The sequence below is a fragment of the Corvus moneduloides genome, chromosome 13 (assembly GCF_009650955.1).
Source record: "Corvus moneduloides isolate bCorMon1 chromosome 13, bCorMon1.pri, whole genome shotgun sequence".
NCBI lineage: Eukaryota > Metazoa > Chordata > Aves > Passeriformes > Corvidae > Corvus > Corvus moneduloides.
In genome coordinates this window covers 15,742,181-15,769,572 of record NC_045488.1, presented here as the reverse complement: position 1 = coordinate 15,769,572, position 27,392 = coordinate 15,742,181, and the positions used below count along the sequence as shown (strand labels likewise).

At 39.6% G+C, this 27,392-nt stretch overlaps 2 protein-coding genes and 1 long non-coding RNA gene across 13 annotated transcripts in view; 2 read left to right on the top strand and 1 right to left on the bottom strand.

Annotated features, from left to right (window-relative positions):
• The window catches only part of LOC116450565, a 75,023-nt gene extending 71,708 nt beyond the window's left edge, over positions 1 to 3,315 (bottom strand). For all 5 annotated transcript variants that reach the window (XR_004242835.1, XR_004242834.1, XR_004242833.1 and 2 more), the window contains exon 1: positions 2,478 to 3,315. This is a non-coding gene — a long non-coding RNA (uncharacterized LOC116450565). The remainder of the gene's footprint in view (positions 1 to 2,477) is intronic.
• A 158-nt stretch (positions 3,316 to 3,473) lies between these two features.
• BNIP2 (BCL2 interacting protein 2) lies at positions 3,474 to 27,306 on the top strand. 7 transcript variants are annotated; one of them, XR_004242798.1, is made up of 14 exons: positions 3,474 to 3,593; positions 6,502 to 6,639; positions 7,131 to 7,261; positions 7,969 to 8,036; positions 8,813 to 8,986; positions 10,814 to 10,990; positions 11,644 to 11,746; positions 11,864 to 11,995; positions 12,626 to 12,712; positions 12,843 to 12,941; positions 21,792 to 21,927; positions 22,419 to 22,523; positions 23,820 to 23,946; positions 25,615 to 27,306. XR_004242798.1 is itself a non-coding variant. In XM_032122981.1 (12 exons), exons 3-12 carry the CDS (start codon positions 7,212 to 7,214, stop codon positions 16,765 to 16,767), a joined length of 975 nt encoding a protein of 324 aa, XP_031978872.1. In that variant the 5' UTR covers positions 3,474 to 3,593; positions 6,502 to 6,639; positions 7,131 to 7,211; the 3' UTR covers positions 16,768 to 19,193. The 7 variants fall into 7 exon arrangements, 6 of the variants coding, with proteins under 6 accessions (XP_031978872.1, XP_031978875.1, XP_031978876.1 ...); XM_032122981.1 differs by lacking the exons at positions 21,792 to 21,927; positions 22,419 to 22,523; positions 23,820 to 23,946; positions 25,615 to 27,306 and adding exons at positions 14,757 to 14,792; positions 16,719 to 19,193; XM_032122983.1 differs by lacking the exons at positions 3,474 to 3,593; positions 21,792 to 21,927; positions 22,419 to 22,523; positions 23,820 to 23,946; positions 25,615 to 27,306 and adding exons at positions 3,771 to 3,926; positions 14,757 to 14,792; positions 16,719 to 19,193.
• On the top strand, positions 21,393 to 27,306 carry GTF2A2 (general transcription factor IIA subunit 2). Its single transcript, XM_032122987.1, has 5 exons — positions 21,393 to 21,451; positions 21,792 to 21,927; positions 22,419 to 22,523; positions 23,820 to 23,946; positions 25,615 to 27,306. The coding sequence occupies exons 2-5, from the start codon at positions 21,856 to 21,858 to the stop codon at positions 25,638 to 25,640; spliced, it is 330 nt and encodes a 109-aa protein (XP_031978878.1). The 5' UTR covers positions 21,393 to 21,451; positions 21,792 to 21,855; the 3' UTR covers positions 25,641 to 27,306.
• Positions 27,307 to 27,392: the final 86 nt, after the last annotated feature.

Genomic DNA, 27,392 nt, shown 5'->3' with positions numbered 1-27,392 from the left:
AAGTTATCTGTGCCTATCTATTTCCCTTTCCTGAGACAGGCACACTTCCCAGTACAAATTTAGGAATGTGAGTTAATGTTATACAACCACACATTTGTCTGCAATTATACTGCTGTACTGGAATTATCTAGTGGTACACCTACCTGGAAGAAGCAGATGCAAGAGATCTATTGCTTTTATTTTTATGCATTATTCCCACAATTAATAGGTCCCCCAGTTTTCAGCCAAAATGAAATTCAGGATTAATATTCACTTTTCTTGAGGGCACAGAAGTTAGCAAATGTGGTATGAATAGTTGTGTATTTAGTACCTTTCACTTGCTGTACAGAAATCTTATTTAAAGACTAATAAAAAACATTGATTATTTTGTTTACAGAATTTGTTATACATGCCCTCCCTTCCAAATATAGGAAGTGTCTCATGGGTAGCAAGCTGGCTCTTGCTTCCTCTCATACCAGTATAGCTGTTTGTAGCCAACACACTGTGATACTCTCTGATAGAGAAAAATATATAAAAACCCCTGAAAATCATGCACAGAGAGGATGAATAGATTGTATGTAGATAATAGCTACGTCATTGAAATGGCAAATGTCTGGGACTTGGTTTGACTCTTGGAAGGATACACATTCTCTTTATTTTTGTACTTCTCCAGCTGAATTCCAAACACAAGTTCTTCATTTAGACCTGACTTAGAACTTGGTTTCATTTCAACAACCATGTATTTGTTCAGAGATGGAAACAGACAAAACATCAGGGGGTCTGTGAGGGGATGTGAAGTGAAAGTCTGCTTAAGAACTAATCCACTACAGCATCGTGAGCTGTATCTGAAGCAGCTCAGGGAGCTTTGAGAGTGAGAATACAGGGACATAGACTGAGGGGAGGGTCACTTTTGGACCTATAATTTACCTCGTGATATGCAAAGACTATGAAGCTCAGCTACTATTGCAGTGGGACACCTGATTACAACAGAATGGCTTAAAGAGAAGATGATAGAAATGTCAGAAGTGAAGCAGAATATTATACACTACCTACCTCTTGTCCACATACCTGAAAGCTACTACTCTGTAACACATTGATCTTGTCATTTTTTATCACTGTTGTCTAAGACAGGAGCCAAATCAGTTGTATGGACTATAAAAGCAAGGTAAACTACAACCCAAAAACCTTACAATCAAAAAAGGGCAAAATAAAGTTGCAAAAACACCCACACAAAAGTATTTGGATTTCCTTTATAAGGGAAACGGCAAGGAAGAATTCTGTACAAATGCAGTCTCTACAGCCACCCCCAATGAGGCAGACTTTCAAATTAATGTTTTCATGTTCCAACACTTCTGAGCTGTTGCTTGAACCACTTGAAAGGGAGGCACTTCCCATCTTGTTGATGGGGTTTTTTTAGATTACTAGAAAATATTTTTCTAATATGTAAAATGTGAAAGGACTATTAAAAAGGGGAATTTTTTTGTATTCTGCTACTTCTGATAACTAATTTCTGTTTAAAGGTTATCAGATCCCAAAATTGTGTAACAGTTGATTTCCCCCATGCACAGGACAAAATGCATGCAACAAAGCATTATTTCTTCAAGCCTGCTCTCTTTGGTAAAGCTTTCGTTTCAGAAACTGCTTATATTTGCAATTGTCTGATGTTTAAAAATAGCGTTATTCAACATTCCCTAGTAGTTGGCTCTGACCTCTTGTTTGCTTGTTTTCTCGGTTCCATTTGAACACTTGATGGATTTGCAGCTATCTTGTGCCACCCCGTGTAAGAGATGGGAAATTACACAACTTCGCTGACCACTGTGACCTGAATTTGGCATTGGTATTCTGCAGATGATATTTGTGCATTTTGAATACACTTTTCAGTTTATCGGCAACTGAAGCACATTTTAAAAAATACTGGAAGTATTTAATATGACACTTAGTTTTTCTTAAAACGGTATTTCTTTGTACTTAAGCTACCTCTTCCTTTACATTTGTAACTTTTATATGATAATATATGGCTCAGGCCATCTGCTGTGCATGGCACTAGTTCTTTATGAATATATTTTCAATATCCTAATTAATTTACGTTCATAATCGGGCTTTTTTTCCCTGTTATTTGTAATTTTTTTGCTTTGCTGGCTGGTGGTGCCTGCTTTCTTCTTTAGTGGTATTTTTCTTTCTCGTGTTTTCCTCTATGCATTTTCTGCACCCTTATATTATCCCTTTTTAATTCCTTGCACACTTCTCCATTTCAGTCACATTCATTCCAAGTTCCTTTAGTAGCCTACAATAAAACAAACTTTGTTGCTATTGTGTCCATCAGGCAATAGATCAGCTGTGATCAAGGCAGTACCTGTCTGTATATTGTGTGTGTTAGTGGAAAGTTCTAAACCTTAGCCAAAACCTTAATTCTAGTTCTAAACCTTAGCCAAAACCTAGTAACTACTATTACCATTCTTAGATACGTGAAAGAGATAAAAAAATTTAGATATATCTACCTTCTTGTGATTTTACTGTGGTGAAGGTCTGTTTATTGGATGCTGTATTTATACAGCTGAAGTTGTAGCTGCGAATGATGCGGCGATTCCGAGGTTTTCCTCGTGGACTCTGCTACCGCTGTGTAGTGCTGACATTATCTCTGCTCTTTTCCCTTATGCAGGAAGCTCCACTCGTGCTACTGACACTCATCTCACACGTTCTTGGGCTCCTGAAGCACCAGGCACGCCACTCCAGCCTTCCACACATAACTCAACGAGTGGATTTAACGTTTTCCATCCCGTGTCCCGCGGGTGAGGGCCCAGGACTCGACCTCTCGGTCACAGTCCCCCGACAAGCGGGACGGGCAGTGGGGGAGGGCGGTGCTGTGCGCAGGGACAGCAGCTAATTAGCGTTAATCACCTCCAGCCGAGGGCTGCTCGGTGCACGGCCCGTCCCCGCCGCGGTGGCAGCGCCCTTCGGCCTGGCGCCGTCCCTCAGCCACAACAGGAGCAGCCGAGGGCCCTTGGCCTGTTCAGCCAGGAGGAGGCTGAGGGGCGAACTCACTGCAGCTTCTTCCCGAAGGGCAGCGCAGGGGCAGGCACTGATCCCTGCTCTGTGACCAGGAACAGGGCCCGAGGGAACGGCTGGAGCTGTGTCAGGGCAGGGTACGGCCGGGTATCAGGAAAAGACTTTTCACCCAGAGGGTGGTCGTGCACTGAACAGGCCTCCCCGGGGCAGTGGTCACAACACCAAAGCTGACAGAGTTCCAGGAGCATTTGGACAACGCTCTCGGGCACACGGTGTAACTCTTGCGCTGTCCCGTGCGCGGCCGGGAGCTCGATTGGACGCTCCTTCTGGTCCCGCCCCCACTCCGGCTGTTCTGTGGCGTTGTGCCCCCGCCCGCCCTCACGGCGGCGCGAGCCCCGTCCCTCCCCGCCCTGTCCCTCCCCGCGCGCAGTTCACGCATGCGCGCGAGTGTCCGAGCCCCGTGCGGCTGGGGCTGTCACGTGACTCGGGCGGCGGATGCGGTTCCGGGTGAGCGCGGGCGCGCAGCGCAGCGCGGCCCGGCCCTTCCCGCGGCCCTTCCCGCGGCCCTTCCCGCGGCCCCTGGCGCAGCCTGGTTCCGCTCCCGCCAGGTACGGCCGCCGAGGGGCGGGAGCGCCGGGCCGGGAGCCGCGGCTGGGCCGCGCGCGGGGCGAGGCGGGGCCGCGGCCAGGCCGCAGGTGCGCGGGGGCCGGCGGCGGGCTCAGCGCTGTGGCCTGGCCGGGGCGGCGGTGGCGGCGAGCAGGGACCCCGCGGCCGGGAGGCTCCTCGGCCCCGCTCAGGCGAGCCTGCGGCTCCCCCGCGCCGCTCCCGCCGCAGAGGGAAGAGCTGTGAGTGCGTAACTCTCCGAAGGGAACATCCCGTGCCCTGCCCTGCAAGACTTCGCAGCAGAGCGGCTGTTCCGCTGCAGGCGTAGCGAACGCGCGGTACAGAGCCGTGTCGCGGAAGTCAGAGTTGCTTTCTAGTGCTTTTTGTCTTAGTTCCTCCTGGTTTCCTGTTGCTAATGCAATGCACTAAATAGTGGTTGATTATTTCTGGTTAACTTGTATGCATATTTAAGTCTTATAAAGGAATATCTGAGCAGGGTATAAATTGTTTGGGATTGTTTTGAGAAGTTAGTGTTTACCTTTAAATGAATCTGAGTGGTGCAGAAATACAGATCCCTCTGTTGCTCTGGATGTGGAGTTTAAAGTAGTATCCTCGGGAGGAAAGAAGAGTTTTCAGAAATTTTCTCTTTTAGCTGTCTGATTTCTCTGTGCTTTGATGCTGAGAGAAGGGAGAAGGAGGAGACAATTAATTTGTTATTAACGATAGTTCTTGCATTGCCCCATTTTGCAAACTTGCAAGTGATAAAGCGTGGAGGTCCATCTTCAGGTTTGGGAAACATATTCTGGATTTATGGCTAATCTGGCTACGTTCTAAAAAACATTGGAATTATAGAAACATTTAGAAATTGCAGTGAGCTGTATCGTGTGGGTTTGTGTACCAGAAAATGTGCCTGTTTCTTGCTTTAGGCTTGCTGTAAAATCAAATGTTAATATTACTCTTAAAGGCACCTCTTTAATGCCTGGAACCTGGAATTAACTTGACTGTCAGTTAATGTTCCTGTTGACACAGTGAGGGCGAAATATGGGGGGGAAAAATGTAGGCTGACCTTGTTTTGAAGTTGATTTTGACTTTTTGAGATGGAGACAGCTTTCTGTTCTTTGCCTATCAGGTACATTGTTCAGTAAAAATGCTTGCCGTATTGCAATTGTCTTGCAAAGTTAAACTTCATATTTATTTTAAATAGCAGTGGTAGGAAGACTATTCTAAACTCAGTTTTAGTTTGTATAAGCAGAAGTAGACTTTTTTTTGCCTGCTTGTAAGCATTTATATTAGTTGATGTAAAATAACTCTGAAGTCATCACTTTTTAAACTTTCTTGAGTTAGAGTTTCTCTAACCTTCCTTCTTAATTTCTCATTCCTCTAGTTGACAAATGATGATGCTTTTATAGGTGAGACTTGAAGTCAAAACATCCAAAACAGCTACTTAGTCTGCGTGTTAAGTAGGATGCTGAAAACCTAAATTCAGTCTTATCTGAAGTTGAACTCTGAGCTTGCCTTGTAAGTTGTTTTTTCAGTAGTCCTGTGTGGTATTTAGCAAATGATTGCTTTCTAATCTACCTTAATGAGAAGCTGCTGGTGAGAATTCTGCAAGTAGTGTGAGGAGTGTTCCATAAAGGCACCTTAAGGTTAGATAACAGCATGAATAGCTTTTAAACTCTTGTCTTAGTACAAAAGGTTTATCCCAGTGTAATGAAGTAAGTGCAGGTGGAATTGCTTCTGCACTGAAAGGCCGTCCATTTGAAATTAATAGGTGTTACTTGGTGTTTGGTATTCTTCAAAAGTGTGGGAAGAAAACTGTTTAAGTCTTGGAGCAAACCCGTGCTTTAGACTGTGTGGGAGCTGTATAGGGAATGCAGTGCAGGCGAGCTCAAGAGGAGTGTCTTACAGCCACCAGCACAGTGACAGGCTTGAGGAGGGGGGTGGAGTTTGGGTGTTTTTACTGCCAATCTTCTGTCCCTTAAGAGTGAAGTCATCTATTTAGATTTTTTTTCAGGTTTACAGTCACCTGCATATTTGCATCAGCTGGTTCATTCCATGCTGATGGTAACCACTGCATTCTCCTGACTGCTGAGGGTCCCTGGGGAAACTCCTTGGGCTTTGTCTTAATGTCCCAAAACACATGCATAGAGAGCTACGCACGCATTCACTGTTACTACTGATCCAAATGTGATCTTCTCTCTGAGCAAATACTTAAAACTCACTGTTGCAGTCAGCAGGTTGGTACCCAGGAGTATCCATACCTTGTATGCTGAGAGCATCATCAGCTTGGTGAGAGGCTTGGCGAAACTTTGTGTTTCCAAACAGTGCTTTATCAGGAAGGACGAACAGAAAGAGGGAGAGCTGGGAGGGCACTCACTGGGGCAACTTCTTCACATTGCTGAAGAACAACAGCTGAGAGGTGCTAGTGCTGAATGTCTCAAACAAGGAGAGTCTGGCCCTTAAGTGGAACTAGGTTGCTACCTTTAGAAATTTTATTTAAATTTTCTGTGTGAGGGAAGCAGGAAAATGTCAGTCAAAGAGGCTTAAAATGAGATCATTAGAGTTTAATTTGTAGTACTGCAGTTTTACAGAAAGATCAATTATTTTTTCTTTATTAATCTGCTTGTGTAGTGTAGCTTTAAGCATTAAGCTTGAGTCAGGAGAAGAAAAATTTGGATTTGTCATGAAAGGAAAGCTGATCCTACAGAACAGTAAGTGTAATTTGTTCTTCAGCCATGTAAAAAAAATTATATCTCTGGGTTAATAAGCAGTATTGGTTGCATTTAAACTTTGTACTTACTGGTGTTCTGTGTTGATTGCTTCTTTGCAAAATACCGTGGTTTCTTGTTTTGATTAATGTTGGTTTTCTTAACACCTTCATTGATAAGTTTACCTGCTTCTGCCAATCTTTAGAGCCAACACAGCCAAGAGCTTCAACTGGTTTGGACTTTTATGTCAGCAGAATGGTTTATCATGTTCCATTATTGGGGATTCCTCGTTGCTGGTGATGGGTGAACCTGAAAAAATACAGCTTTACTTGCACATCACAGGGTGAGTTCTCTGAAAACACTTTTTTAAATAGTTATCTTTAAAGTGTTTGCGTTGTTTGGGTGTTTTTCTTTTCAAACGGCTTGTATTTTAGATCTGACCATCTGGATTTTTTTTCTCAAAATACACACTTATTAATTACCTCCTATAGAATCTAGAGACATGTCAGGTTTGTTACATTTTGGAGCTAACTGGTGTAATCATAAATGACGGAACAGGTTGCTTAAGGCCTTAATTTCAGCTGAGAGGTTGATCCTGCTTGACTGCATGAAATCCCTTCCAACCTAAATTATTGTATGATAAACCATTCCATGAGTGGTTTTGTCTGGAAAGAAAAAAGAAGTAAAATGCAAACAAACAAAAAACCTTTCCCTGTGTTGTTTGGTTTTTATTCTGCATAACACCTTAATTTGATGAAAGTTAAAGGATGTGTTGCAAGTATGGGAATTACCACATCATTGAACTAACTAACACCTTCTGTTGTGTTCCTGCAGCTCCTCCTTAGCCCGTTGTGCTGAAGACCAGAGGTTCTTCCTGATCAGGAGTCTCTGTTAGCAATTCAAGTTGGCTGGAGAATGGAAGGGGTTGAGTTTAAGGAAGAGTGGCAAGATGAAGATTTTCCAAGGTTTTGAATTCTTTTTTAAAGTAATTTGGGTCAAACACATAACATCAACAATAAGCTACCTCTCAGTCTTCCTGGTGAACTAATACTCAGTAGTCTCTTGAAGTGCTTTCCATTAATATGGCAGTTTTGGAAAGGTTTTGTGGCATATTTCTTCAGGATTGCCACTGTTGAAGTTTTCAGTGTTCTGAAGTGAAGATTTGTAAGCTTGGCTTTGTTTATTTTCTGTGATAATATTTTACAACTACATTGTTTGCATATTATTACCAGTGTTTCATGGCCCAAATATTTCATTAAGCAAAATTCCTGAGGAAAATCTTTAAAATGCTACTGATGCTTGGGCCTATAGAAAAAACCCAAATCAGCTGATTTTAGAGGCATTCTATGATAACATGACTAAACTACTTGTGTAGTTCATTTCAAGTCAAATTTTGTCAAGCAAGAATATGGCAAGTTTTCTTAAGGATGACACACTGGTAGTAGTCAGTGTTTTGGTATTTGTCACAGGAAGGGATGGTCACTTGAATGCTGTAAAGGAATTTTCTGCTGCTTTGGTGTTTTGTTTACTGAAAGCTTGAACTTAGGCTGTAAGTAAAGTTAGTTCAGTACTATCCCATAGTGGGATTTTTTAGTAGTGTGTAAGTCTAAATATATGGCATTAAAAAATGTAAAAGCAGTTTTGTAAAAATAATTTCTACTTTGTGTCCCAGGCCCCTGCCAGAGGATGATCCTGTTGAGTCTGATACATTGGCTGCAACTGGAACAGAAAGTGAAGCCAGTAAGAACACTCCACTCCAGTCGAGCTGACTGCTTCCTACTTAAATGGCTGCTTTAAAGCTCCTTGGTGGGGAGGAGCCGAATTTTTTGCTTGTTTGGGGGTTTTTTGGTTGGGGTTTTTCACGTTTTAAAATTTTTTAGGTTTTGTCTGTCTGCTTTACTTTTGGGGCACTTCCAGTGCTGGATTGGTAATCTGATTTTATTCCTTGCTTTCAACTGCTGTCTAAATCATGCAAGTATTTGCCTTGTGCCTTGAAGTGTTCTGTATATTCACAGAACAGATTCTTTAATTTTCTGTCCTCACTGTTGTGTGTCAGTTTTTTTTTTTTTTTTAGCTTGTATATTATTTTCTATTTTATCAAAGCTGGTTGTGATGTTACTGAAGCCTAACAAAAGCAAGTGCTAGGGACGTGATTCTGTTGTATTATTTGCAAGCCTTAGTCACTGTAATATCTGGAACAGTTCCTGGGACATTTGGATGCAGCAGGCAGGGGTAGTAGTGGCTGAGGTGGCAGCAGCTCTTCAGGTTTTTCTTCTGCAGGGAGTATGGTTGATGGTGTGGCACCCTGGTCATACTGTGTGTGCAATTGGTGACTTGAGAACTTTTACCTGCTGTTCTGTCCATCCCCTATTAAAGGGGGACTTTAAAGATACCATGTTTAAATTATGGGCATTAATTTATAATACATTATGAGAAAGGACTGTGCTGTTCTGTCTCAGTAATACGCTTACGTAAACTTGCTTTAGCTTTGGAAATAAATAATTTGCTTTCTTTAGATACAGAGGGTAATGGAACCAAATTGAGGAAGAAACTAATGGCTCCAGATATTAGCTTAACTTTGGATCCCAGTGAGGAATCTGTTTTGTCTGATGACTTGGATGAGAGTGGAGAGATCGATTTGGATGATTTAGATACTCCTTCAGAAAATAGCAATGAATTTGAATGGGAAGGTGAGTATTTTGGTCCTTTTGTCTGATGCTCTAAAGTATTTTCTTATGTGCAGGTTGACCATTTCTCTAGTAAGAAATAGCTGTGACTCAACATTAAAAGAGGAGAAATACAAAGGGAGTGATTAGATTTGAAATTAGAAATAGGTGCTGTGACTTTCTAAAGAGCAAATCAGACTTCATCTGATTAGTAAACTGGCAAACAGTTAGTAGCTGTAACTGCAGATAAACTTAGGTGAAGATCACCTATATGTGCATCTATAAGACTTGAATTTATGGAAAATCCTCTCTGTTGCAGTAAGTTTTTAAGAACCACCCAACAGAAAAAAGTACCCAAGGTGTTTTACATGTGTTAGGAATGGGTTTTAAATGGAGAGAGCCAAACAAAGGGATATAGATTAGCTACTCAGAAATTGATGAATTGCAACTTAAGGAGGACTGAATGCTATTTTTAAAAATACTAAGTAACACCTGATCTCAAATCTTCCTGTGGTGAGAAGGGCAAAGCAGCCTTAGAGTTTGCATATTTCCAGATTGACTGGAGGCAGTAGAAGAGCCTCTACTGTGTGTCAAGGAGTTCTGCAGTGACTTCATAGGAAGTTAACTTAGCTACAGCCACACTAGTAATGATCTCAGTTTTAAGACATTAATAGGGGTTTTATCTTACAGGCAAAACCTGGAGATTCTAACAAATTTTATTTGAGATAAATATTTTGTGTAGGAGTTAAAGCACAAATTTTACACTTGGAGCTTAGTGATGTTTTAAGGCCCTTTTATGGAAGCCAGGAACTGTTGTGTTGTGGAAGTTGTTGGAGTCTCTAACGTCTGTAAACTTCATGGTTTAGGAATGTCTCTAATAAGTAAACATGTAAACTCTATTATTTTCTTATCCTGAAAATAAAATAATTTTAATTCCTGAATAAACAGGAAGTTCTCTTTTCACTGTTACGTTTGAAGCACTACCTGTGGAGAAAGAAACACTCTTTAGAATAAGGGGATGGTTTTGGTTTTTAAAATAGCTAAAGGCATATTGCAGGTGAAGTTTTCTTAGCAGAGACTGTGTGTTTACCTTGGTAAAGGATTTTCATTGTTTTAATGAAGAAGAATTTGTATTTAGGATTAGTTTTGCGGTCATGCGAAGGAAATGTTCCGAATGTTTTTGTCTTGTTTTTAAAAGTGGCTGAAAAGGGTTTCTGTCTTTTCTTCCTTTAATGCTGCTGCCTTCATTTTCCTGGAAGGATAGTTTCAATTAACAGCTTTGTCTTGGGAACAGACAACTAACTTGCAGTAGGTTTTTCTCGCTTTGGGTAAGGTCCGTGCAACAAAGTCAAGAATCGTAATTTCACTGGAGCAAATCGTCTTACAGATTGCTGTCAGCATAAATTTCATATATTTTGATTGCACACATTCATGAATTAGATTTGATTTTCAATAGATCTGCCTGCATGTCTGCTTGCAAGGTACCTCAATGTTTTAAATCATGCTTCATGTAAATCTGTGATCAAGCAACCTCTGTAATTCTCACTGGAGTTAACCACTTTGTCTATTTTGGTGAAATTCAATGAGGTCTGTGTTCTGAAAGCCTACAATTAATTAGGCTTCCTCCATGAATGGAAATTTTTCACATACTTGTAGCAGAGAAAATTACAGTCAACAGATAACTGCCAACATGAGTATGTTGATAAAATATCCATTACATCAGCTGATGTGTCTGACTGGCTGAAGAATACCAAAATAGATCAGATAGCAAAGTGGTTAACTTGTGTTATAGCTGATTGTCACTATGCATGGTATTCATTATGCGTCATCAACATGTTCTAATTTTGGTAGATGATCTTCCAAAACCAAAAACTACTGATGTCATTAGGAAAGGATCACTGGCTGAATACACTGTGGCAGAGGAGAAGGATGATGGTCGACGCTGGCGAATGTTTAGGATCGGAGAACAGGACCATAGGGTGGACATGAAGGCAATTGAACCATACAAAAAAGTTATCAGTCATGGTGGTAAGGATTGGTGACGTGCTCAGGGGAACTGCTGAGCAACTACTATTTTAAACTGAGTTGGGGAAGCAGAGGAAGAGCTTTGGGCATAAAGACTTGTGGTGATTCATTTGTTGCAGTGTTAAGATATGGTTGATGTAATAATTTTTTCTCTATTAAACTGAAGTTCCAAAATGCACACGTGGTGACGTACTAAAATGCACCTTTGTAATAAGATGTATTTACTCTGTCCTACAGTGTAACTGCTACCTAACTTTTTGGCTTTAAGACTGTTGAAAACATTAACTATAGATCTACTAAGGCAGAAATCAATTCATGACACTTTCCAACAGCCTGTGAAGTTTAGGTTGGAAGAAAAGTTGACTAAACTTTAATAATTTAAGATGTTATTAAATATACTGAGGTTCTATACTGAAATGTTGGTTATAGGTACGGTGTTTGATTGATACCAGCTTCAGCTGTTGCTTTAGAAGCAGACAAACTTGAAAAAGAAACCTTGAGGTTTTCTGTAAGTGTATGAATGTGTCCATATGGATGTTTGTAAATCTGTTCTGGGTAAATAATGAAAAAGCTTGCTGAATGTACCTGACTTTGCATAAGTGTAGTCAGTGTATTGTCACTGTTGTCACTACTGCCGCTCATTTCTTTATTTTTAGGGTATTATGGCGATGGGTTAAATGCCATTGTTGTGTTTGCTGTTTGCTTCATGCCTGAGAGCAGCCAGCCTAACTACAGATACCTAATGGACAATCTATTTAAGTAAGTCATCATCTGCCTTTCTGGGTTTTTGTTCTTTTTAATATATTTGAGCACTACTAGGAATTGCTTTCAGATGAAGATTGTGGATATTAAAGTTTTCTTTGCTTGTCTCTCCAGGTACGTAATTGGCACTTTAGAGCTGTTAGTAGCAGAGAACTATATGATAGTTTACCTGAATGGTGCAACAACACGGAGAAAAATGCCAAGTTTAGGCTGGCTTAGGAAATGTTACCAGCAAATTGATAGACGGTAAGAAGCTCTGCAGTGTTTTCTTACAATGTTCACATACTCAGAGATAGACATATTTAGGAAAAACTGCTCTTTAATGTGATGTCTGGTCCCTTCTGGTTAAGATTTGATGAAGGAAATTGGCTTAGCTCTTCCTAAGCTAGACAATGTAGGATGATGCTATAAACATGCCTGGGTAGTGGTGTGTGGTGGATTTTTTTGGTTGGTTGGGGGGTTTGTGTATATCTTTTGTTGCTCTTGTACTCAGGGTGGTTTTTTTTAGTGAAAATAGTATTCTTAGAATACTGAGTATTATCTTGTAGAATATCCTTACAACTTATTGTATTAATACCAGGTTAATAAGTGGGGTTCTTTATGAACCACTATATCATCAGTTGTGTAAAAAGATTCAAAGAAGCTTCTCCTTGGAACGTTACTTCCTTGTCAAATTGATACTGAATCTTTAGTTTTTATTTTACAGTTGTGTAGTGTTTTTTTCTTCTGATAGAGGTTGACTTCTAATAATGGGATGTCAGAATACTATGTTTATGTGACAGTTGTGCTTCTAAAAGCATACTTCTTATATATTCAAAAACCCCAGGTCATGCTGCCTTTTTGTTCTAGTAATTATCCATTGCTTAAATCCCTCAGGTTAAGGAAAAATCTGAAATCATTGATCATAGTTCATCCTTCCTGGTTCATCAGAACACTCCTGGCCATCACAAAACCTTTTATTAGGTAATACTCTGGAAGATTTTTCTTAAATAGTTCTGACAACTGTTTGCTTTGAACTTAAAAGACTGTTTTAATATTGACCTAGTGAAAAATGTTTAAGTTGTAACTGTACCCTGCATTTGTTCTTCCACAGCTCAAAATTCAGCCAAAAAATTAGGTATGTCTTTACCCTGGCAGAACTAGCTGAACTCATCCCCATGGAATACGTTGGCATCCCAGAATGCATAAAACAGTACGTTTTATTATTCCAACATCTTCTACACTGATCATGGTTTAGGACTGGTACATGTTGTAATCAGTGTTTGGTTTGAATGTAACACTTAATAGCACTTAATGATTTCAACTGGGATCATTGCTGTCTCTAGGAGGAGTGTCTGTGTTTGACTGCATTGCTAAAGGCAGTTTGGTATGGAGTAGCATGGATAGCCAGAAGGTTAATGTATAGTGATTTTCACAGTGGAGCTTTCTGCAATTGATAAGTTGTGGAGTGTGAATTAAGCCTTCTAGAGAGAAGGTCTCGTTCCAGTTGTTCTGCTTAGTACACACTTAGTGTGTGTACTAAACTGGCTTGTGAGTGAGAAATTCTGGGCATTTTGATACTGCAGTTATTTATAATGTCTTCAGTGTTTGGAACAAATTAAGTGCTGAAATACCACTTGGACTGGGTTTTCATTTAAAAGAAAAGCAGCGACTGGAAAATGCTGGATCTCTACCCATTGCAGTTTTAACCTACTTCGGTAAGGACATGAAGACAGTATCAATGTAATTTTTTTTCTTCCTGTCCAGATACAAATACCCATTTTAACATCACCACAATTCTGCTCTCAAATAAGCTGATGATCCTTTTGTCAAAAGCATTTTGGGATGCAGTAACAGAGTAGAAACCACAAACTTGGGTCTTAAGAAAACCAGATGAAAACACTAACAATTCTGATGACAAATTGATTGGCCTATTAGAGGGTATAACACAAACCCTGTGTTGCCTGCATCATAATAGGTGAGCGCAAACTGGGGGAAGGTGGCCCAGTGTCACTGAGTACATAGAAGGGCGCATCCATGCTGGACAAAGCCTTGTGCCCCCTGAAGATGGCTGGTTATTTCAGTAAACATCCAGCTGCTATCAGTTCCACAATTTAACTGTAAAACAGAAAAACAGTTTTCTTGGGAGGGGGGTGAAAGACATGACAAAGCTGAGGCAGCCTTGTGCTGTCTTTAGAATTTTTTTGACTGGTGTTTTACAGATGTGTTATGAATATTCAGACTGTCATTCCAAGCTTTAAAAGACTCCTCTCTATATTGATGAACCTTTAACTGTTCTGCAAAGGCTGGACTTGGTTAACTTATAGAGTTAATTCTCAGATTTTTGTGGAGGATTATGCCTGGCTTCAAGCTGTTATGGATACAGACTTTAAATTTTAGTGATGAATGCTAGCACTATACAAGAGGTTATTACCACAGGCCTGGGCCCTAGGGTATATCACCGTGTCCCGCAGCCATAGGGAGGAGGAGGAGGAGGAGAGAAGATCCAGCAGGCAGGAATTGTGCAGCAAGATTGATTTATTTAATTATTTTACAAACTCTTTTATAGACTTTTTTCTTCATAGTCTAATTGGACAAGGATCAGCCACCCCTTGGGGGTGATTGGCTAAAATCCTAAAACATCCATTGTCAAAATATTTTTCTACTATACCATAAACAAGACTTTTCAAGGTTGCAGGTGGCTTGGTTGTTTACATTCCCTGCTACCTCTTCTGCGTGAGAGAAAAGTCTCTCACGGACTTAGAAAATAGCAAGAAAATCCTTGGTAGCAGCATTTTTGTATCCACAGAGGTCATACTGAATTCACTTGTTATGTCATAGTAACTTAATGCTTTTTGTTTAATGCTAGTAAATGTTGGAAGTACAATGTATTTTTTTCTTAATTATATCAGTTTCAAAATTTGGTAAGTTTCTGCAAATTGTATTGACACTAATAGTGGTTTGCAGCTTCTGTTGATTTTGGCCTTCATATATTATATTTACTGAAATAAAACTTTTCCTCACCAAGGTATGAAGAAGAAAAGTTTAGAAAGAAACAGAAAAGGTATATGCATATTTTGATTAGGGTTGCATCTAGATAAGACAATTTGCACTGCAACTAACTCCCAGCTGATTGGCTTGCATGAAGGAATAAGCATTTGTAAATATAAACATGCACTAGTGCCCAAGTTTCTATGCATGACAGTAACTATACTGTACTTGCAGGCAGTATGGAATCTATAAGGACTCACCCTGGGTGTACAGAGCATGGTTTCTACTACGCTTTTATGTGAGATGCTCACTTTTAAGGGGATGCGTGGGTTCTCAACTTGAAGTCTTCAAGAGGCAAAAAGTAGTGCTTCTGTATGAACCCATTAAATCAAATTTCACTGTTTCTAACAGGAATTGATATCTGAAGATGAGCTGTATTTAGGTGCTAAGCTGTAGCTATGTATTAGCAGAAATACAACTCTGTAAGAAGTTCTAATATTGAATCTTGTATTTTTGGTATTCACTACCTTTTTAGTTATTAACTTGCATAGATGCAATCTAAATTAGTATTTTAGTGCTGTTTGTATTTGCAGTGCCTATGTTCCTTCCTAATAAATACTGGATTTACGTTTTGTTAATTTCCAGTCTCCTGCTAACGATTCAAGCTATTTCACAGCTGATGAATTTTTTTGAATGGATGTGTTATTTTTTCACTCACTAACAAATGTACTGAAAGATTTTGCTGCTAACTTTGGGAGTTTTTTTAATTATTTTCCCTTGTGTGCGTAACTGTTAAGGAAGGCTTATTGTCTGAATTGGGTAGAGGAACACTGAGATTGAAGTAAAAGGAATTAAAATTGTTTCTGAAAGCTCACATGTAAATTTAGTGATGTGTTGAACATTCTTTAAGAATTATTCCAATTAAGTGATAATTTTTAAAATCTCCTGTAGAACAAGCACTGTTTAGTGTCCTGGTTGATAACTTTACCTATACTACCATCACTTTTGTAAAAAGTAATATGTTCTTCGGTGAAAATTATATATAGAGATCACAGGCAGAATTGGATACTGAGCCTTTAATCTGGTTGAAAGCAGCTCCTTTTTATGGGTTCATGGCTTAAAGGCGCTGTCATTTTGAAAAACTGGCTGGTTATATTTCGAGAGACTAGACAGGTATGTTAGACAGATTGCTAGAGGACAAACTTGGTCTTAGTTTCTCACTTTAGAACTGCTGTTGGTTTTAAAATTAATTTACCTCCATGCACAACCTATTTGCTAGAAGATGTTTTCAAGATTGTATCCTCTTCTTACTGTAAAGAGGAAAAATACATTTTGTGCAGGGCTTTCAGTCATCTGCTGGTTTTTGCAAAGCAGCATTTTGTTTGCTGGTCCCAAGGCAGATACTAAAAACTAAAGCACAAAATCAAACCCACTTTTATTAGCATGATGGTGAATTTTTCCAGGGTAATTGCAAGAATCTTTGAACATAATAGAAAAAGTATTGCAGTTAAGGAGCCTCTTCACTTCTGTTGATTCAACTAGCGCTGTTACCTTCTTGGCGTAATTACTCCAGTAATCCAGTGCTTATTCTGCAGCATATGAACTCGTCAGAGTGAGTGGTAGTGCTTGCCAGTACTGTCATGTTACCTGTAAGCTTGTGTTCCTGCTTGCATTTGTTACTACAAACACAGGCCCTGCGTTTTTCTTCTGTAGTCAAACTTCACTTGCACTTTTTAAATGCTTCCTCTCAAGTGCTATAGTTGTTTAAACAGTTTCCTAACAATTTTAATTAATTTGCAGGGGAAGGTAGGAAAATAGATATTGAAAAGAACCCAAACGTCATGACTACATTAAATAAAAACTTTAATATTTATTTACTAAAACTTTTCCCATGTAAAAGCTTCATGCTTTCCTGTTAAGGTTAATAGTTTTTTCTTAATATATGCGCTATCAAACTATGTTAACGTAGTTTAATTTTACTGCTTTCTTTGCTAAGCAGAGTTGACCAAGAGCTGAATGGAAAACAAGAGCAGAAAAGTGAACAGTAGGTTTGGAGTCCAAACAAGACTGAAGAATATGCAGATGGAATGATGCCATTTGTGCTCCATTACAGTGCATTCTCTGTGTGTATGTATTATATAATCTTTTGCAAAAGGTGCTTGGACTAGCACACAATGAACTGCTTACTGCTGTATTGCCTTGTCTTGACTTTAATTGCTGTTTATGTAATCATTTTATACTGCTAAATGGCAAAGAACTCTATGTTTTCAGAGGATGTTCTTGCAACTGTTTATCTAAGTGATGCATGTTCTTCAGTAAAATATTTATATACCTAAATGTTAAAGGAAAGAGATAATATATATATATTTTTATGACTGAGCAATATATTGTGTGTACCTGCTGAAGGAATTCATTTGCAGGTAGACAAGGCCGTAAGTTACTTGTTGTTATTGTATAAATCTGTTTTGCTGTAAATGGTCAAGTGCATTTCTTCATTGTTGTGAAAACTTGTTTGGATATTAACAATCACATTAACTTAGCTTTCACAAATGTAGAGATCCTTATTTTTGTTCACCGACCTTATACAAGCTCACTCCTTTACCTCACTAGAGTGAGCTTCATCTTTGGTGTCTTTCAGTCCATCATTCAGGATGCAGAACTGCAGTTCTGTGAGTGGCGGTTTGTTGGCCACAAGGTTTAAGCCTAAACCACAAAAGCTGAAATGTCTGCCTGGTAAGATACCGGACCTTTTTCAGTTGAAGTTGTGAATTTAGATTCTGCTTCAGTACGTCAAGGCTGGCTCAGCTAGCAGTAGGAAATGAGTTCATTGCAGTTCTTCATGGATGAATCTTGGTTGTCACTAGTAGGAACTCTGGTCGTGCTCAGTAGAACTTGGGAGTTACACAGGTATTCTAGCCACAATACCTTTTTTTGGGCAGAAATGTGAGAAGTCTTACACTACCTGTGTCATTCTTGCAGATGAAACATCCATTTCTAAAGCTGTTAGGCACATGATACCAGTACTGATTTAACTTTTAGGAAGTGTTTGAAAGGTTGGGGTGTTTCGCTCCCTGCAATGGTGGTAAACCGGTGTCTGTAAGAGGTGTTCTTGGACACATAACTAGTGTTTATAGGTTTACTGGGACAACAGTAATGCACTGGTTGATATGTTGTAAAAGTTTGTAACATCTTTTGATAAACATTGCAACTTCCATGTAAGGGCAGGTGTATGCAAATAAATTCATTCAGAGGTTGAGCAATATAATGTTGTAGAAAGTATATTAAATCTTTACTTTTGACGTTCGTTGTGCTCACAATTTTGTCTTCATGCCAAAAAATATCACTTCTTAACTATAGTTAATGTTACTCAGTTACCTTATTTAAAAAAAAGTTACATTCAGATTACTACCTGACACTGATAAATAGCAGTTGTGAGATATTCCATGGTCAAGACTTACCAAGTAACAATTAATCTACTGTCTCCCGTGATACCTGTATAGACTCTGAGAGCATATGGATGTTAGGTGAGGGAAAATTGCTCATGTCTCTGGAAGTTTAAGTCTGCAGTTCAGATATTTTCATCTCAAGATCTAAGTCCTTTTGTTGCAGTAGTTTCTGTATAAGAGTTTCAAGGAGATTGATGTGCAGGATGTGTTCACACAACAGGCAATACTAATGCCAAGTTGCCTTGCATCCATTCCATCAGGTTTGGATCTTGCTCTGGAAAGCAGAACACAATTGCACTTTCTTTGGGGCTGTCTTATCTCCTGGTTCAATTTTGATGCTGAATCAGATTAATGTAAAGCTCAAGTCAGTACATGGGGCACTTGCAGCCTGTTTATTTTTGATACTTTCACAGTACGGTCTGTATGACCATGCAAACCTGAGTTTTACTGGGTTTGCATGTTTCCTAAGCTAAACAGGAAGCATTCTGATTATCTCATTACCATTTTTTCCTAACTGATAAAAGGATTACTCTCAGTAAAATTATATTCTTAGTGTAGGGATTGTAGTTCTCTGTCCTGTTGCTTCGTATGTGTATAGTGCAGTACAGAGTAGCCATTCCTCAGTATATGCCATATTTACAAAAGGATGGGATTGTTATTGTGTTTCCTGGTGGCCAAGGATTCTACAGTTTCATGCTGCAGTAGTATGATTTCTTTTGGAAATACGTATGTGGGTATAAATGGTTTATTTCTCTAGTATAAGTTGTTGTGAATGAGTACGCGGCACAACAGATACGCAGCTTGAGAAAGAAGTGTGCTAAAGAATTTTTCCCCTCTGACTTCTTGCAGCTCATCATTTAGTGGTGAGGTGGATGTTTACAAAAAGCAAAGTGGTCCCAAAGCTATGGGTAATGTTTTGTCAAACTTATCTTTTTTGAAATCTATAATATAATGTAATATATTTTAATATTTAAAAACATGAAAAGTTGGAATGTCGTACTTTAATAAAAATTATTTCAAAACTTGAATCACTTTGTGATAAGATATAAGGAATTCACCTTTCAATGACACTTCCTTCTAAATTAAGAGTCATTTTGTTAGAATTTGGTGAGCCCTGTCAAGAAAAGATTTCATGAGTCTCTAATTTAACTCTGATTTAGAGGTCTTGTTAGTTTATATATATTTATATGTGTAGTGATAAGTCATTACCTATCTCATTATTCCTGTGCACAACTGAAATAGAGATGTTTGGGCCAGTGGCCTCTCGATGTGGCATTTCGTAAACTGATTTCTGCAACAGGGCAAATTCAGAAGGGGCAAAGAGGTTCTGCAATAAGCATCATTGAAAACTGATGTGAGTAGATTCTGGATTTGCCTGAATGTTCTTGGTCTGTGTTATATGGCAGGGCCATGTTCTGTTGGAAGGTAATGGGAAGGGATGTGTAAGGATTTAGTGCTGAAACAGCTTGAAGTCTTTGAGGTTTTGGGATGTTGAAGAACTTTTATTCCAAGAAGCATAGAACTAGTTAGGATAATATGTAGCCTTGTTCATAACAATGTAGTCTGGCTTATTTTTTCCTTAACTCAGTAAACAAGTGAAGAACAGTCCCAGTTGGTGTGAGGAACGTTGTACTGAGACAGTAGCTACACTCCTAATTGCCCTCAACTAGGATGTGATAGCCTGTATCTGTTAGCATGTGTCAGCAACTTTGTTGCATCATACCTGTAAGCGCTCTAATGACAGTTTAAAACTTTCAGCAGTCAATTGTGTCACAAGACGAAGTTTTTTGGTGAAAAGTGTGTTTCATTGTGTCAGATTTTTGTCAGTGTATCCTACAGATTTATACAGTATTTACTATGTAGAAGGTTGGTTTTAAATTCATGTCTTCTCAAAAGCTATTGTCTTTGGAGATTAATTCTCAAGTCATTCCAGTCTCCCTCAGATAAACCTCATATGAGGAACAGAGAGGAGAGGGATAACCACTTGCATGTTTTTTGTAACCACAGAAGTCTTACAAATATTGCAGTGAAAACTCTTACTTAGTCCTTGTGGATGCAGGTCATTCTCTAGAGGATTTGTTTCACTGACTGCTTGTCAGAGACACTTGAAACAAGTGCTGTAATTATACTTTTCAAGGACACCTGGTTTTAGTCAGAGTAGTACTCTGAAATGTAAGGAATATTTAAATATTCATATTCTGAAAGACATATCTTGCAGCTTTCCTAGCTTCAAAATTCTAAGTTGAACTACACAGTTTCTTGTATCACATCTCATTACCTACATTAAACTAACAGGAAAAAAGGGCATTTGTGAAGAGGGTGCAGTCATGTTAGTTTTTTGTCATTCCCTTCAAGCATGATTGAGATCAGTGAAATTAAAGCCATTCTTTGCTTAACTAGATTTTTTTTCAGTTTTGCAGTTTGAACTGCCCAGATTACTCTGATTTAAATGAACTTTTTTTTTTTTTAGTATTGAAAATTATTTGAAGAGAAGCTATCAGAGTGTTTTCCAAAAGTCCTTATTTCTAACTCTACTTAGAGTTCCTTACTCTAGCTTGTTCAACTGCTAGTTAATATTTATAACATGGAATTCCAGGTTAATAATTACAAATAAATATTCATGAAGGACAGATGTTTAGTCTACCAGTGGCTCTGCAGTTCTGCAATGTTTCTTAGTCATCTACCAAAACCTTTTTATTAACAAGAAAGGCCTGAGCAGTAAGGTGCTCTAATGGTTGAATGGTAGATTGAAGGGTTAAGGTAGAACGATTACATTGTCAATTAGTGTCTGTAAACTTTATTATGTGCTAATGGGAAACGTGCAGTGTTTAACAAAATGAAGCTGCAGTAATCATGCAAAAGCACAGGTTGCGAGTCATGGATAATGACTCAACTGGCTTAATTGGTCTAGTAACACTCTTCACAGGTGTGACTATTTTCCTTTGTCTCTTTAATAGAAAAAATATAAGTAGAAGACTCTTCACCTACCTCTTAACAATATTATGATCCTTTCTTTTTAAACGAGCTTGTTTTCTGTGTTCCAAGGCGTCACGGGGTAATGTGATAAACACGTGTGTGAATGGGGTAGCGGTTATTACTCACGGGGTCTTTCTTAATTAGGAGAGACGCCGCTGTATCCAATAAACAAACGCCTTTGTCCGAGGTGCCGTGTTTGATTGGGGCGAGGCGCGGGCGGGGCGGTGCTGTGGGTGCGGGCCCGGCGCCGCCGCCGTTCCGCTTCCGGGCCACGGCCCGCCGGGAGGGGCCGCGCTTCCGGCCGCGCGCGGTGAGGGGCGATGGCGGCGCTGGGCTGGGGGAGCGGCGGGGCCGCGGCAGGGGCGGCCTCCCCGGGGGCGGCGGTGGGGCCGGGCCCGGGCCGGGTAGGGCTTGGCGGGGCCGCGCAGTGCCCGGCTCCCGGCCGGGATGGCTCCCGCAGCGCTGCCGGGCCGGGCTGTCGCTTGTGCGGCCCGGGGCGGCGCGGCCCCGCCGCCGGGAGCGCGCCCGAGTGTCGGGCAGTGTTTGCTGGGTGGCCTCTTACACTGTGCGTGCCCTGCTGTGCGTGTGCCTGGCCGGCTCGGCTTTGCGCGTAGAGGGCTTTATTGTTATCTTTGTTTGTTTTCAATGAGAGCGAGGACAGCACAGGCGCGCAGCCGTGGATGACCAGGACGTGTCCAGCCCTCGCCGTGAACCATGGCCTATCAGCTGTATAGGAACACCACGCTGGGGAACAGCCTTCAGGAGAGTCTGGATGAGCTCATACAGGTTGGGGGCTTGGGGTCTGGGCGAGTAGCTTAATAAAGACGGAGGTTTTTATCTGAACGGCTTTGTGGTTCCTGGATCGGGGTACTTATTGACAATGTTTGGGAAACTTACTGATTGAAATCATAAGGGTTTGGTACTCTATTCACTTGTGATGTCTTTTTCTTTACATTCTGGGTGAAGGAAAGTGTTTTATATAAAGTGGCATAATCTCATGTGGCCCAGTAAATGAACAGCCAGGTTAAACTGGAACATTGCAGTCAATTTGCTGCTCGTCCAGTTATTTCCAGTAAATATTTATTATAAGAGATCTTTGTGTAGCACAGAATTTAAATACAAAAATGGAAATAAATACAGGAACAATATTTCTGCCGATTGATCTTCTAGAGATTTGCTTCATGTGAACTTTGTTTTGATGTTTTAAACTTTTACTGCATGTTTAAACTTACTTTGAAACAACTCAAAACTTTTTTTTTTTTTTGAAACTATTTTAGTCACAGCAAATCACACCTCAGTTGGCCCTTCAGGTGCTACTTCAGTTTGATAAGGCTATAAATTCAGCACTGGCACAGCGAGTCAGGAACAGAGTCAATTTCAGGGTAAGGAAATTATATCTAATAGTTTTACATGAAATACAGGAGCTCAGTGTTGATGCAGAATGTCATTAAAAGCTGTGTTCTCTAAATAAGAACTTAAGAAGGTCCATTTTGGCTCTAATAATGACTGTTTACATGTATATTCTGCATGCAGTTGTAAGGTTCGTTACCTAGTTCTGCCAGGGATCTTTTGAAAGAATGCAAAAATTAGACGATGGAATCAGGGAAGAGGGAAATGCTTTTTTGATGGATAATATTGCCATCCTCAGTGTCTTGCAGATGAGGAGGGAGATTTTGCTTCTCGCAGCTGTCCCTAGCAAAAGTGAGGTGAGGCTAGATTTTCAGCCACGTGAGTAATGTGAAGAGAGAGTTTTAGATCTACCCTTTCACTGGCTCATTTTGTAGCTATTTTCTGTAGGTATCATAGAAAAATAAGTTTGGGGGAGAAGGGGATTCCCAGTCAGCCACCCTAATTGATGTTAGATAGCCAGCAAGTTGTTAAATGTCAGCTTGAATGTAATGTTAAGAAAAAAAAAAAAAAAAACACAAAACCCAGCTTCCTGTTAACTTTTGTCATAATACTTCCCTACAGTCTGTGTAGAACACATGAATGATATGGGCTCCTAAGATGTTAGATTTTTAAACAATATAGAGATGTTAAAAATAGCATAATTTCTGTAGCGCACTTAACTTGTTTTGTATGTGTAGCATGGTATAGAAAACAGTTTAGCATGTGTTTAGTGGATAAATTTAAAAAATGTTACTTGGAGTTTAAGTTCAAGAATATCCATTTAAAATATGTAGAAGTGAAGGCCACAAGTTTTCCATATTGACATTCTCAGTAATACGTCAAATAGGAGGGATACCCCTTTATGTCACATATGTCAGTTTTGTCATCATTTTTTATTGAAGCTACTACTTTAAGCAATTACAGAATCCACATCTTGTTATGATCATTGCTGTAGCTGATTTTTCTTATGGCCCAATATTTTAAGAAATTTTTTCTGCTACTGATCCTTTGTACCCATTAGAAAAATTGTAAAACTTCTTAGCCTGCCTGAGGAGCCTCCCCTTGGATAACCTGTAACATCACTGGTCTTGAAAATTTCAGCCACTGGAGGGCATTTAAACTCCAGTTTTCCTCAGAATTTCTTGCTTGCCAGTTTGTATGCATTCAGGTCCACTGTTGGCTTTGTAGCAAATCTTGTTCTAGAAGGGACATAGTTCAGTAGATACTCATCATATTTTCTGTTGCTTTCGAGATGCGTCCTATTGAAAATGTCTTTTGTCTTTTTATAGGGGTCTCTGAACACTTACAGGTTCTGTGACAACGTATGGACATTTGTATTGAATGATGTCGAATTTAGGGAGGTCACTGAACTTGTGAAAGTGGATAAAGTGAAAATTGTAGCATGTGATGGAAAAAGTAAGTATGAAATACGATATAAATAGGTTGCGACATGAGACTTGGTTGTTTTTAGAAAGCTTTGACCAAGTGTTTTACTAAAGCCAGATTGATTGTATGACTTAGACAGAAGTAGGGCTCTGCATTCCCTTTTACATCTGATGAGAGATGAAACAAAAGCCAGCTAAATGCTTCCCTGACTCATAAGCACTGAGGTGGAACTGTGTTAGGGACTGCTGTGCACCTGGTGTTGGGAAGTATGTAATACTAGAGCAATTAGAAAGCCAGAAGTAATCTTTATTTTTTGTGTGGTGAGTTTTCTAGTATTAACCTGGTTGTTAGGATAGCACCATGTTTTACTGAATCTGAAGGGTGCTTCAACTGTTTGAGCAAGGAATTGTCTGAGAAAAGTATCTAAGCATCATTCTCTGGATTTGATAGTTGAAGACACAAGCCCATGAAAAGCTTATGCTTGCATTTGCAAGTCATAAGACTTTCTTGTTGCCCAGCAGACCCTCTGTATATACACTGCTTGTGGGAGTTTACAATCCATATCTGCTTGACTGGATTACTTTGTCCATGTTCCTTGAGATTCTTTACTGGAAAAAGTAATTTAGTGACTTTTGTGACAAACTGCTTTATAACTTTCAAAACCATTAATGTGGCAGAGTATTGCTAAAGTTGTGTGAAATGGTGCCACTTGTTTCGTCCTTGGAGAGTGATGCTGAAAGCAGGAACTGACCATGGAAAAGGCTTTATTTAAATGCACCATAGACCTCTGAAACAGGTTCTTCATGGCTTCCTGATCCTGGCACGATTACAATAGTCACTTCAAGTTGTAGTTCTAAAGAGTTGGCAGAATTTATTGTTTGCCCAACTTCTGGTATTAGCCAAGCATTATAATCTTACTGTTTAGTTTTTGTGTGCTTATTATAGCTAGTGGAGGAAACCTTACTTTCCAGTAATCGTTTTCATTCTTGATAAATTGTGCAGATAAGATTTAAACAACTGGCTGACTTGAAGTTGCTATTAACGTTACAACCAGTTTTTATTTCCCACGAGAAGTTGACTTGTTGAAGGAATAGTAGTAAACGCTGGCTTGTCGTTCTCCATATTTGAGTTACATACTTTTTCCACAGCTCTAAAACCAAGAAAGCAGTAATGGTAGTGTATCAAAAGCAGCACTGGTGTTAAGTGGTGATTCTGACAAAGTGGTGATTCAGAACAGAGAATTGTTCTCAGTTGCTTTATGAAGATCACGCTTGTTCTTGTATCTATTTCAAAATGCATAATAAGCTATAGCCCACACTCCATCAGAGCTTATGCTGCTGGATGTGCAAAAGCCTCTCTCTTTAGCAGCTCATAGCCTGATGTGCTTGTGGCTGACTGCAGTGAAGGGTCTGTGTATCACTACGTGTTAGAGCAAAGCTTTTAGTATTTTTAATGCATCTGTGTGCACAGCCCTGGAGTTTTGTGCTGGCTCTTTTCAGTGTTGCTAAGTGAAGGGAAACAGCACAAGCAGTTCATGCATGGCATTGAGAGCAGCAGAGGGAGTTGGGTACGTACAGAACATGTTCTAAAATGGCTTGGGGAACGCTTTAGAACTTGGGGAAGGTATTAGAGAATGCTGTTGGTTCCCTGTTTTCAGTGGGGGTGTGTATTAGTCTCACTTTCTCTTTTCTTTCCTAGACACTGGTTCCAATACTGCAGAATGAATAGACCTGTGGTTTGTCTGCAATATTTTCTGTTAATATGCAGCACTTTCTGGAGAGAAGCATGGAAAGGGACTGATCATACTCAATTCTTGTGATGCAGATGTGAGTTAATCCATACTAGAAAGCGTCACAGAATGACAGCAGAAGAAATACCTGTAGCGTTTCTTCAGTTCACCTTATAGGGCATGAATACAATGTTACCTTTTTTTTAAATTACAAGAGATACTGTTGTCTTTTTTTGTTCAAAATAATTTCTGTAATAAACTTTTATTTAAAAACTTTTGAAAGAGCAATCATTGGAAAACTTTGTTTAGAAACTAGCATTAAATACCATGTTATCCCAAAATTTTCTAAGTGTGTTTAGAGAAACGTTGCAAATGAAAAAGTCTTTCAGTTACAGGGTTCTGAGTGTGGTTGCACTGTTAAGTATTGCAAGAAATGGCTGTTCCAAAATGATGGAGGAGGACATCAGCAAAAGCTTAGCAGTTTGTGCTGGGCAGCTTGTTTGTGTGTTTGTGACTGCATCTTTCTCTCTATAAATAGCTCTGCTACGTGCCCTTTGCTGCAAACTGCAGATTGGTAAGTAACCATTTTTGAAACCAAAAGAACAGACAGTTGCTTTTATTTCAACAGCACAATTAAGTGTCTGTTTTTAATCTTGAAGGATGCAAATGTGTATCTGTACCATGGTTTTCTCTTGTTCCTACGTCAGACTCAATCTTCTAGGTTTAAACTTCTTTTGTTCTCTAATAATCATGTGGTAAACTAAATTTCAACCCATAGAAGTATAAAAATTTGTTCTTTCTACCTCCAACTACTTGTAGTCTCTTCCTGTCTTTAGACAAACTTCTCCATCTTGAGTTCTCTGTAGCATCTTTTATTTTGTTCTAATTAAGTGTGCTTTGGAATCATAGAATGACCAGGATTGTAAAGAACCTTTAGGATGATCTCATTCCAGCCCCCTTCCATGGGCAGGGACACTTTGCATTATCTCAGGTTGCTCCAAGCCTGGTCCAGCCTGGCCTTGAGCACTTCCAGAGGTGGGGCAGCCACAGCTTCTCTGGACAACATGGTCTAATTATCTCATCACCCTCACAGGGAAGAATTTCTTCGTATTATCTAAACCTACTCATTTGAAGTCATTCCCCCTTTTCCTGTCACTCCAGGCTTTAACCATATTTCTGGGTTGGTGTTTGTCCAGGTCCTGGATCTGCTCTTTCTGTGGAGGAGGTTGTTTCAGTTCTCTGAAGGAGCAGGAAGCAAAGGAAAGTTAAGGGGATCTGGTGCCAATGTTGTTCTGCTTTTTGTTGCTTTGCTCTCCATAACTTCCTTGCCACTTGCTATTTTTTGTGTTTGAATTTCAACTGATCCTGCCAAGTTTATGGGACTAATGTACTTTGTGGTCTTGAAAGATTGAACTTAAAACTAAAAGCATCAACTGCACTTTTGTTATATTAATCTATTGTAATATCCAGTGGAAGACATGTCATTTCACTTGCTAGAGTATCAGCACACTTGCTGCTGCCTGTTATGTTCTTCTTTGCCTGTAGCGTTATGGACTTCTTCATTTATTTGGTTATTTCATTGTTGTTTTTCTTCAGAAAGATCACGATTGCTTCCACTTCTCAGCAGTAGAGAGAAAATAAAATATACCTTTGCACCTTGATGGTGTAATGGATGTTTCTATTTAGAAAGTAAATTAACTTAAAGAAAGTGAAGGAAAGAATAAATACAGTACAGAACTGGCTGTGG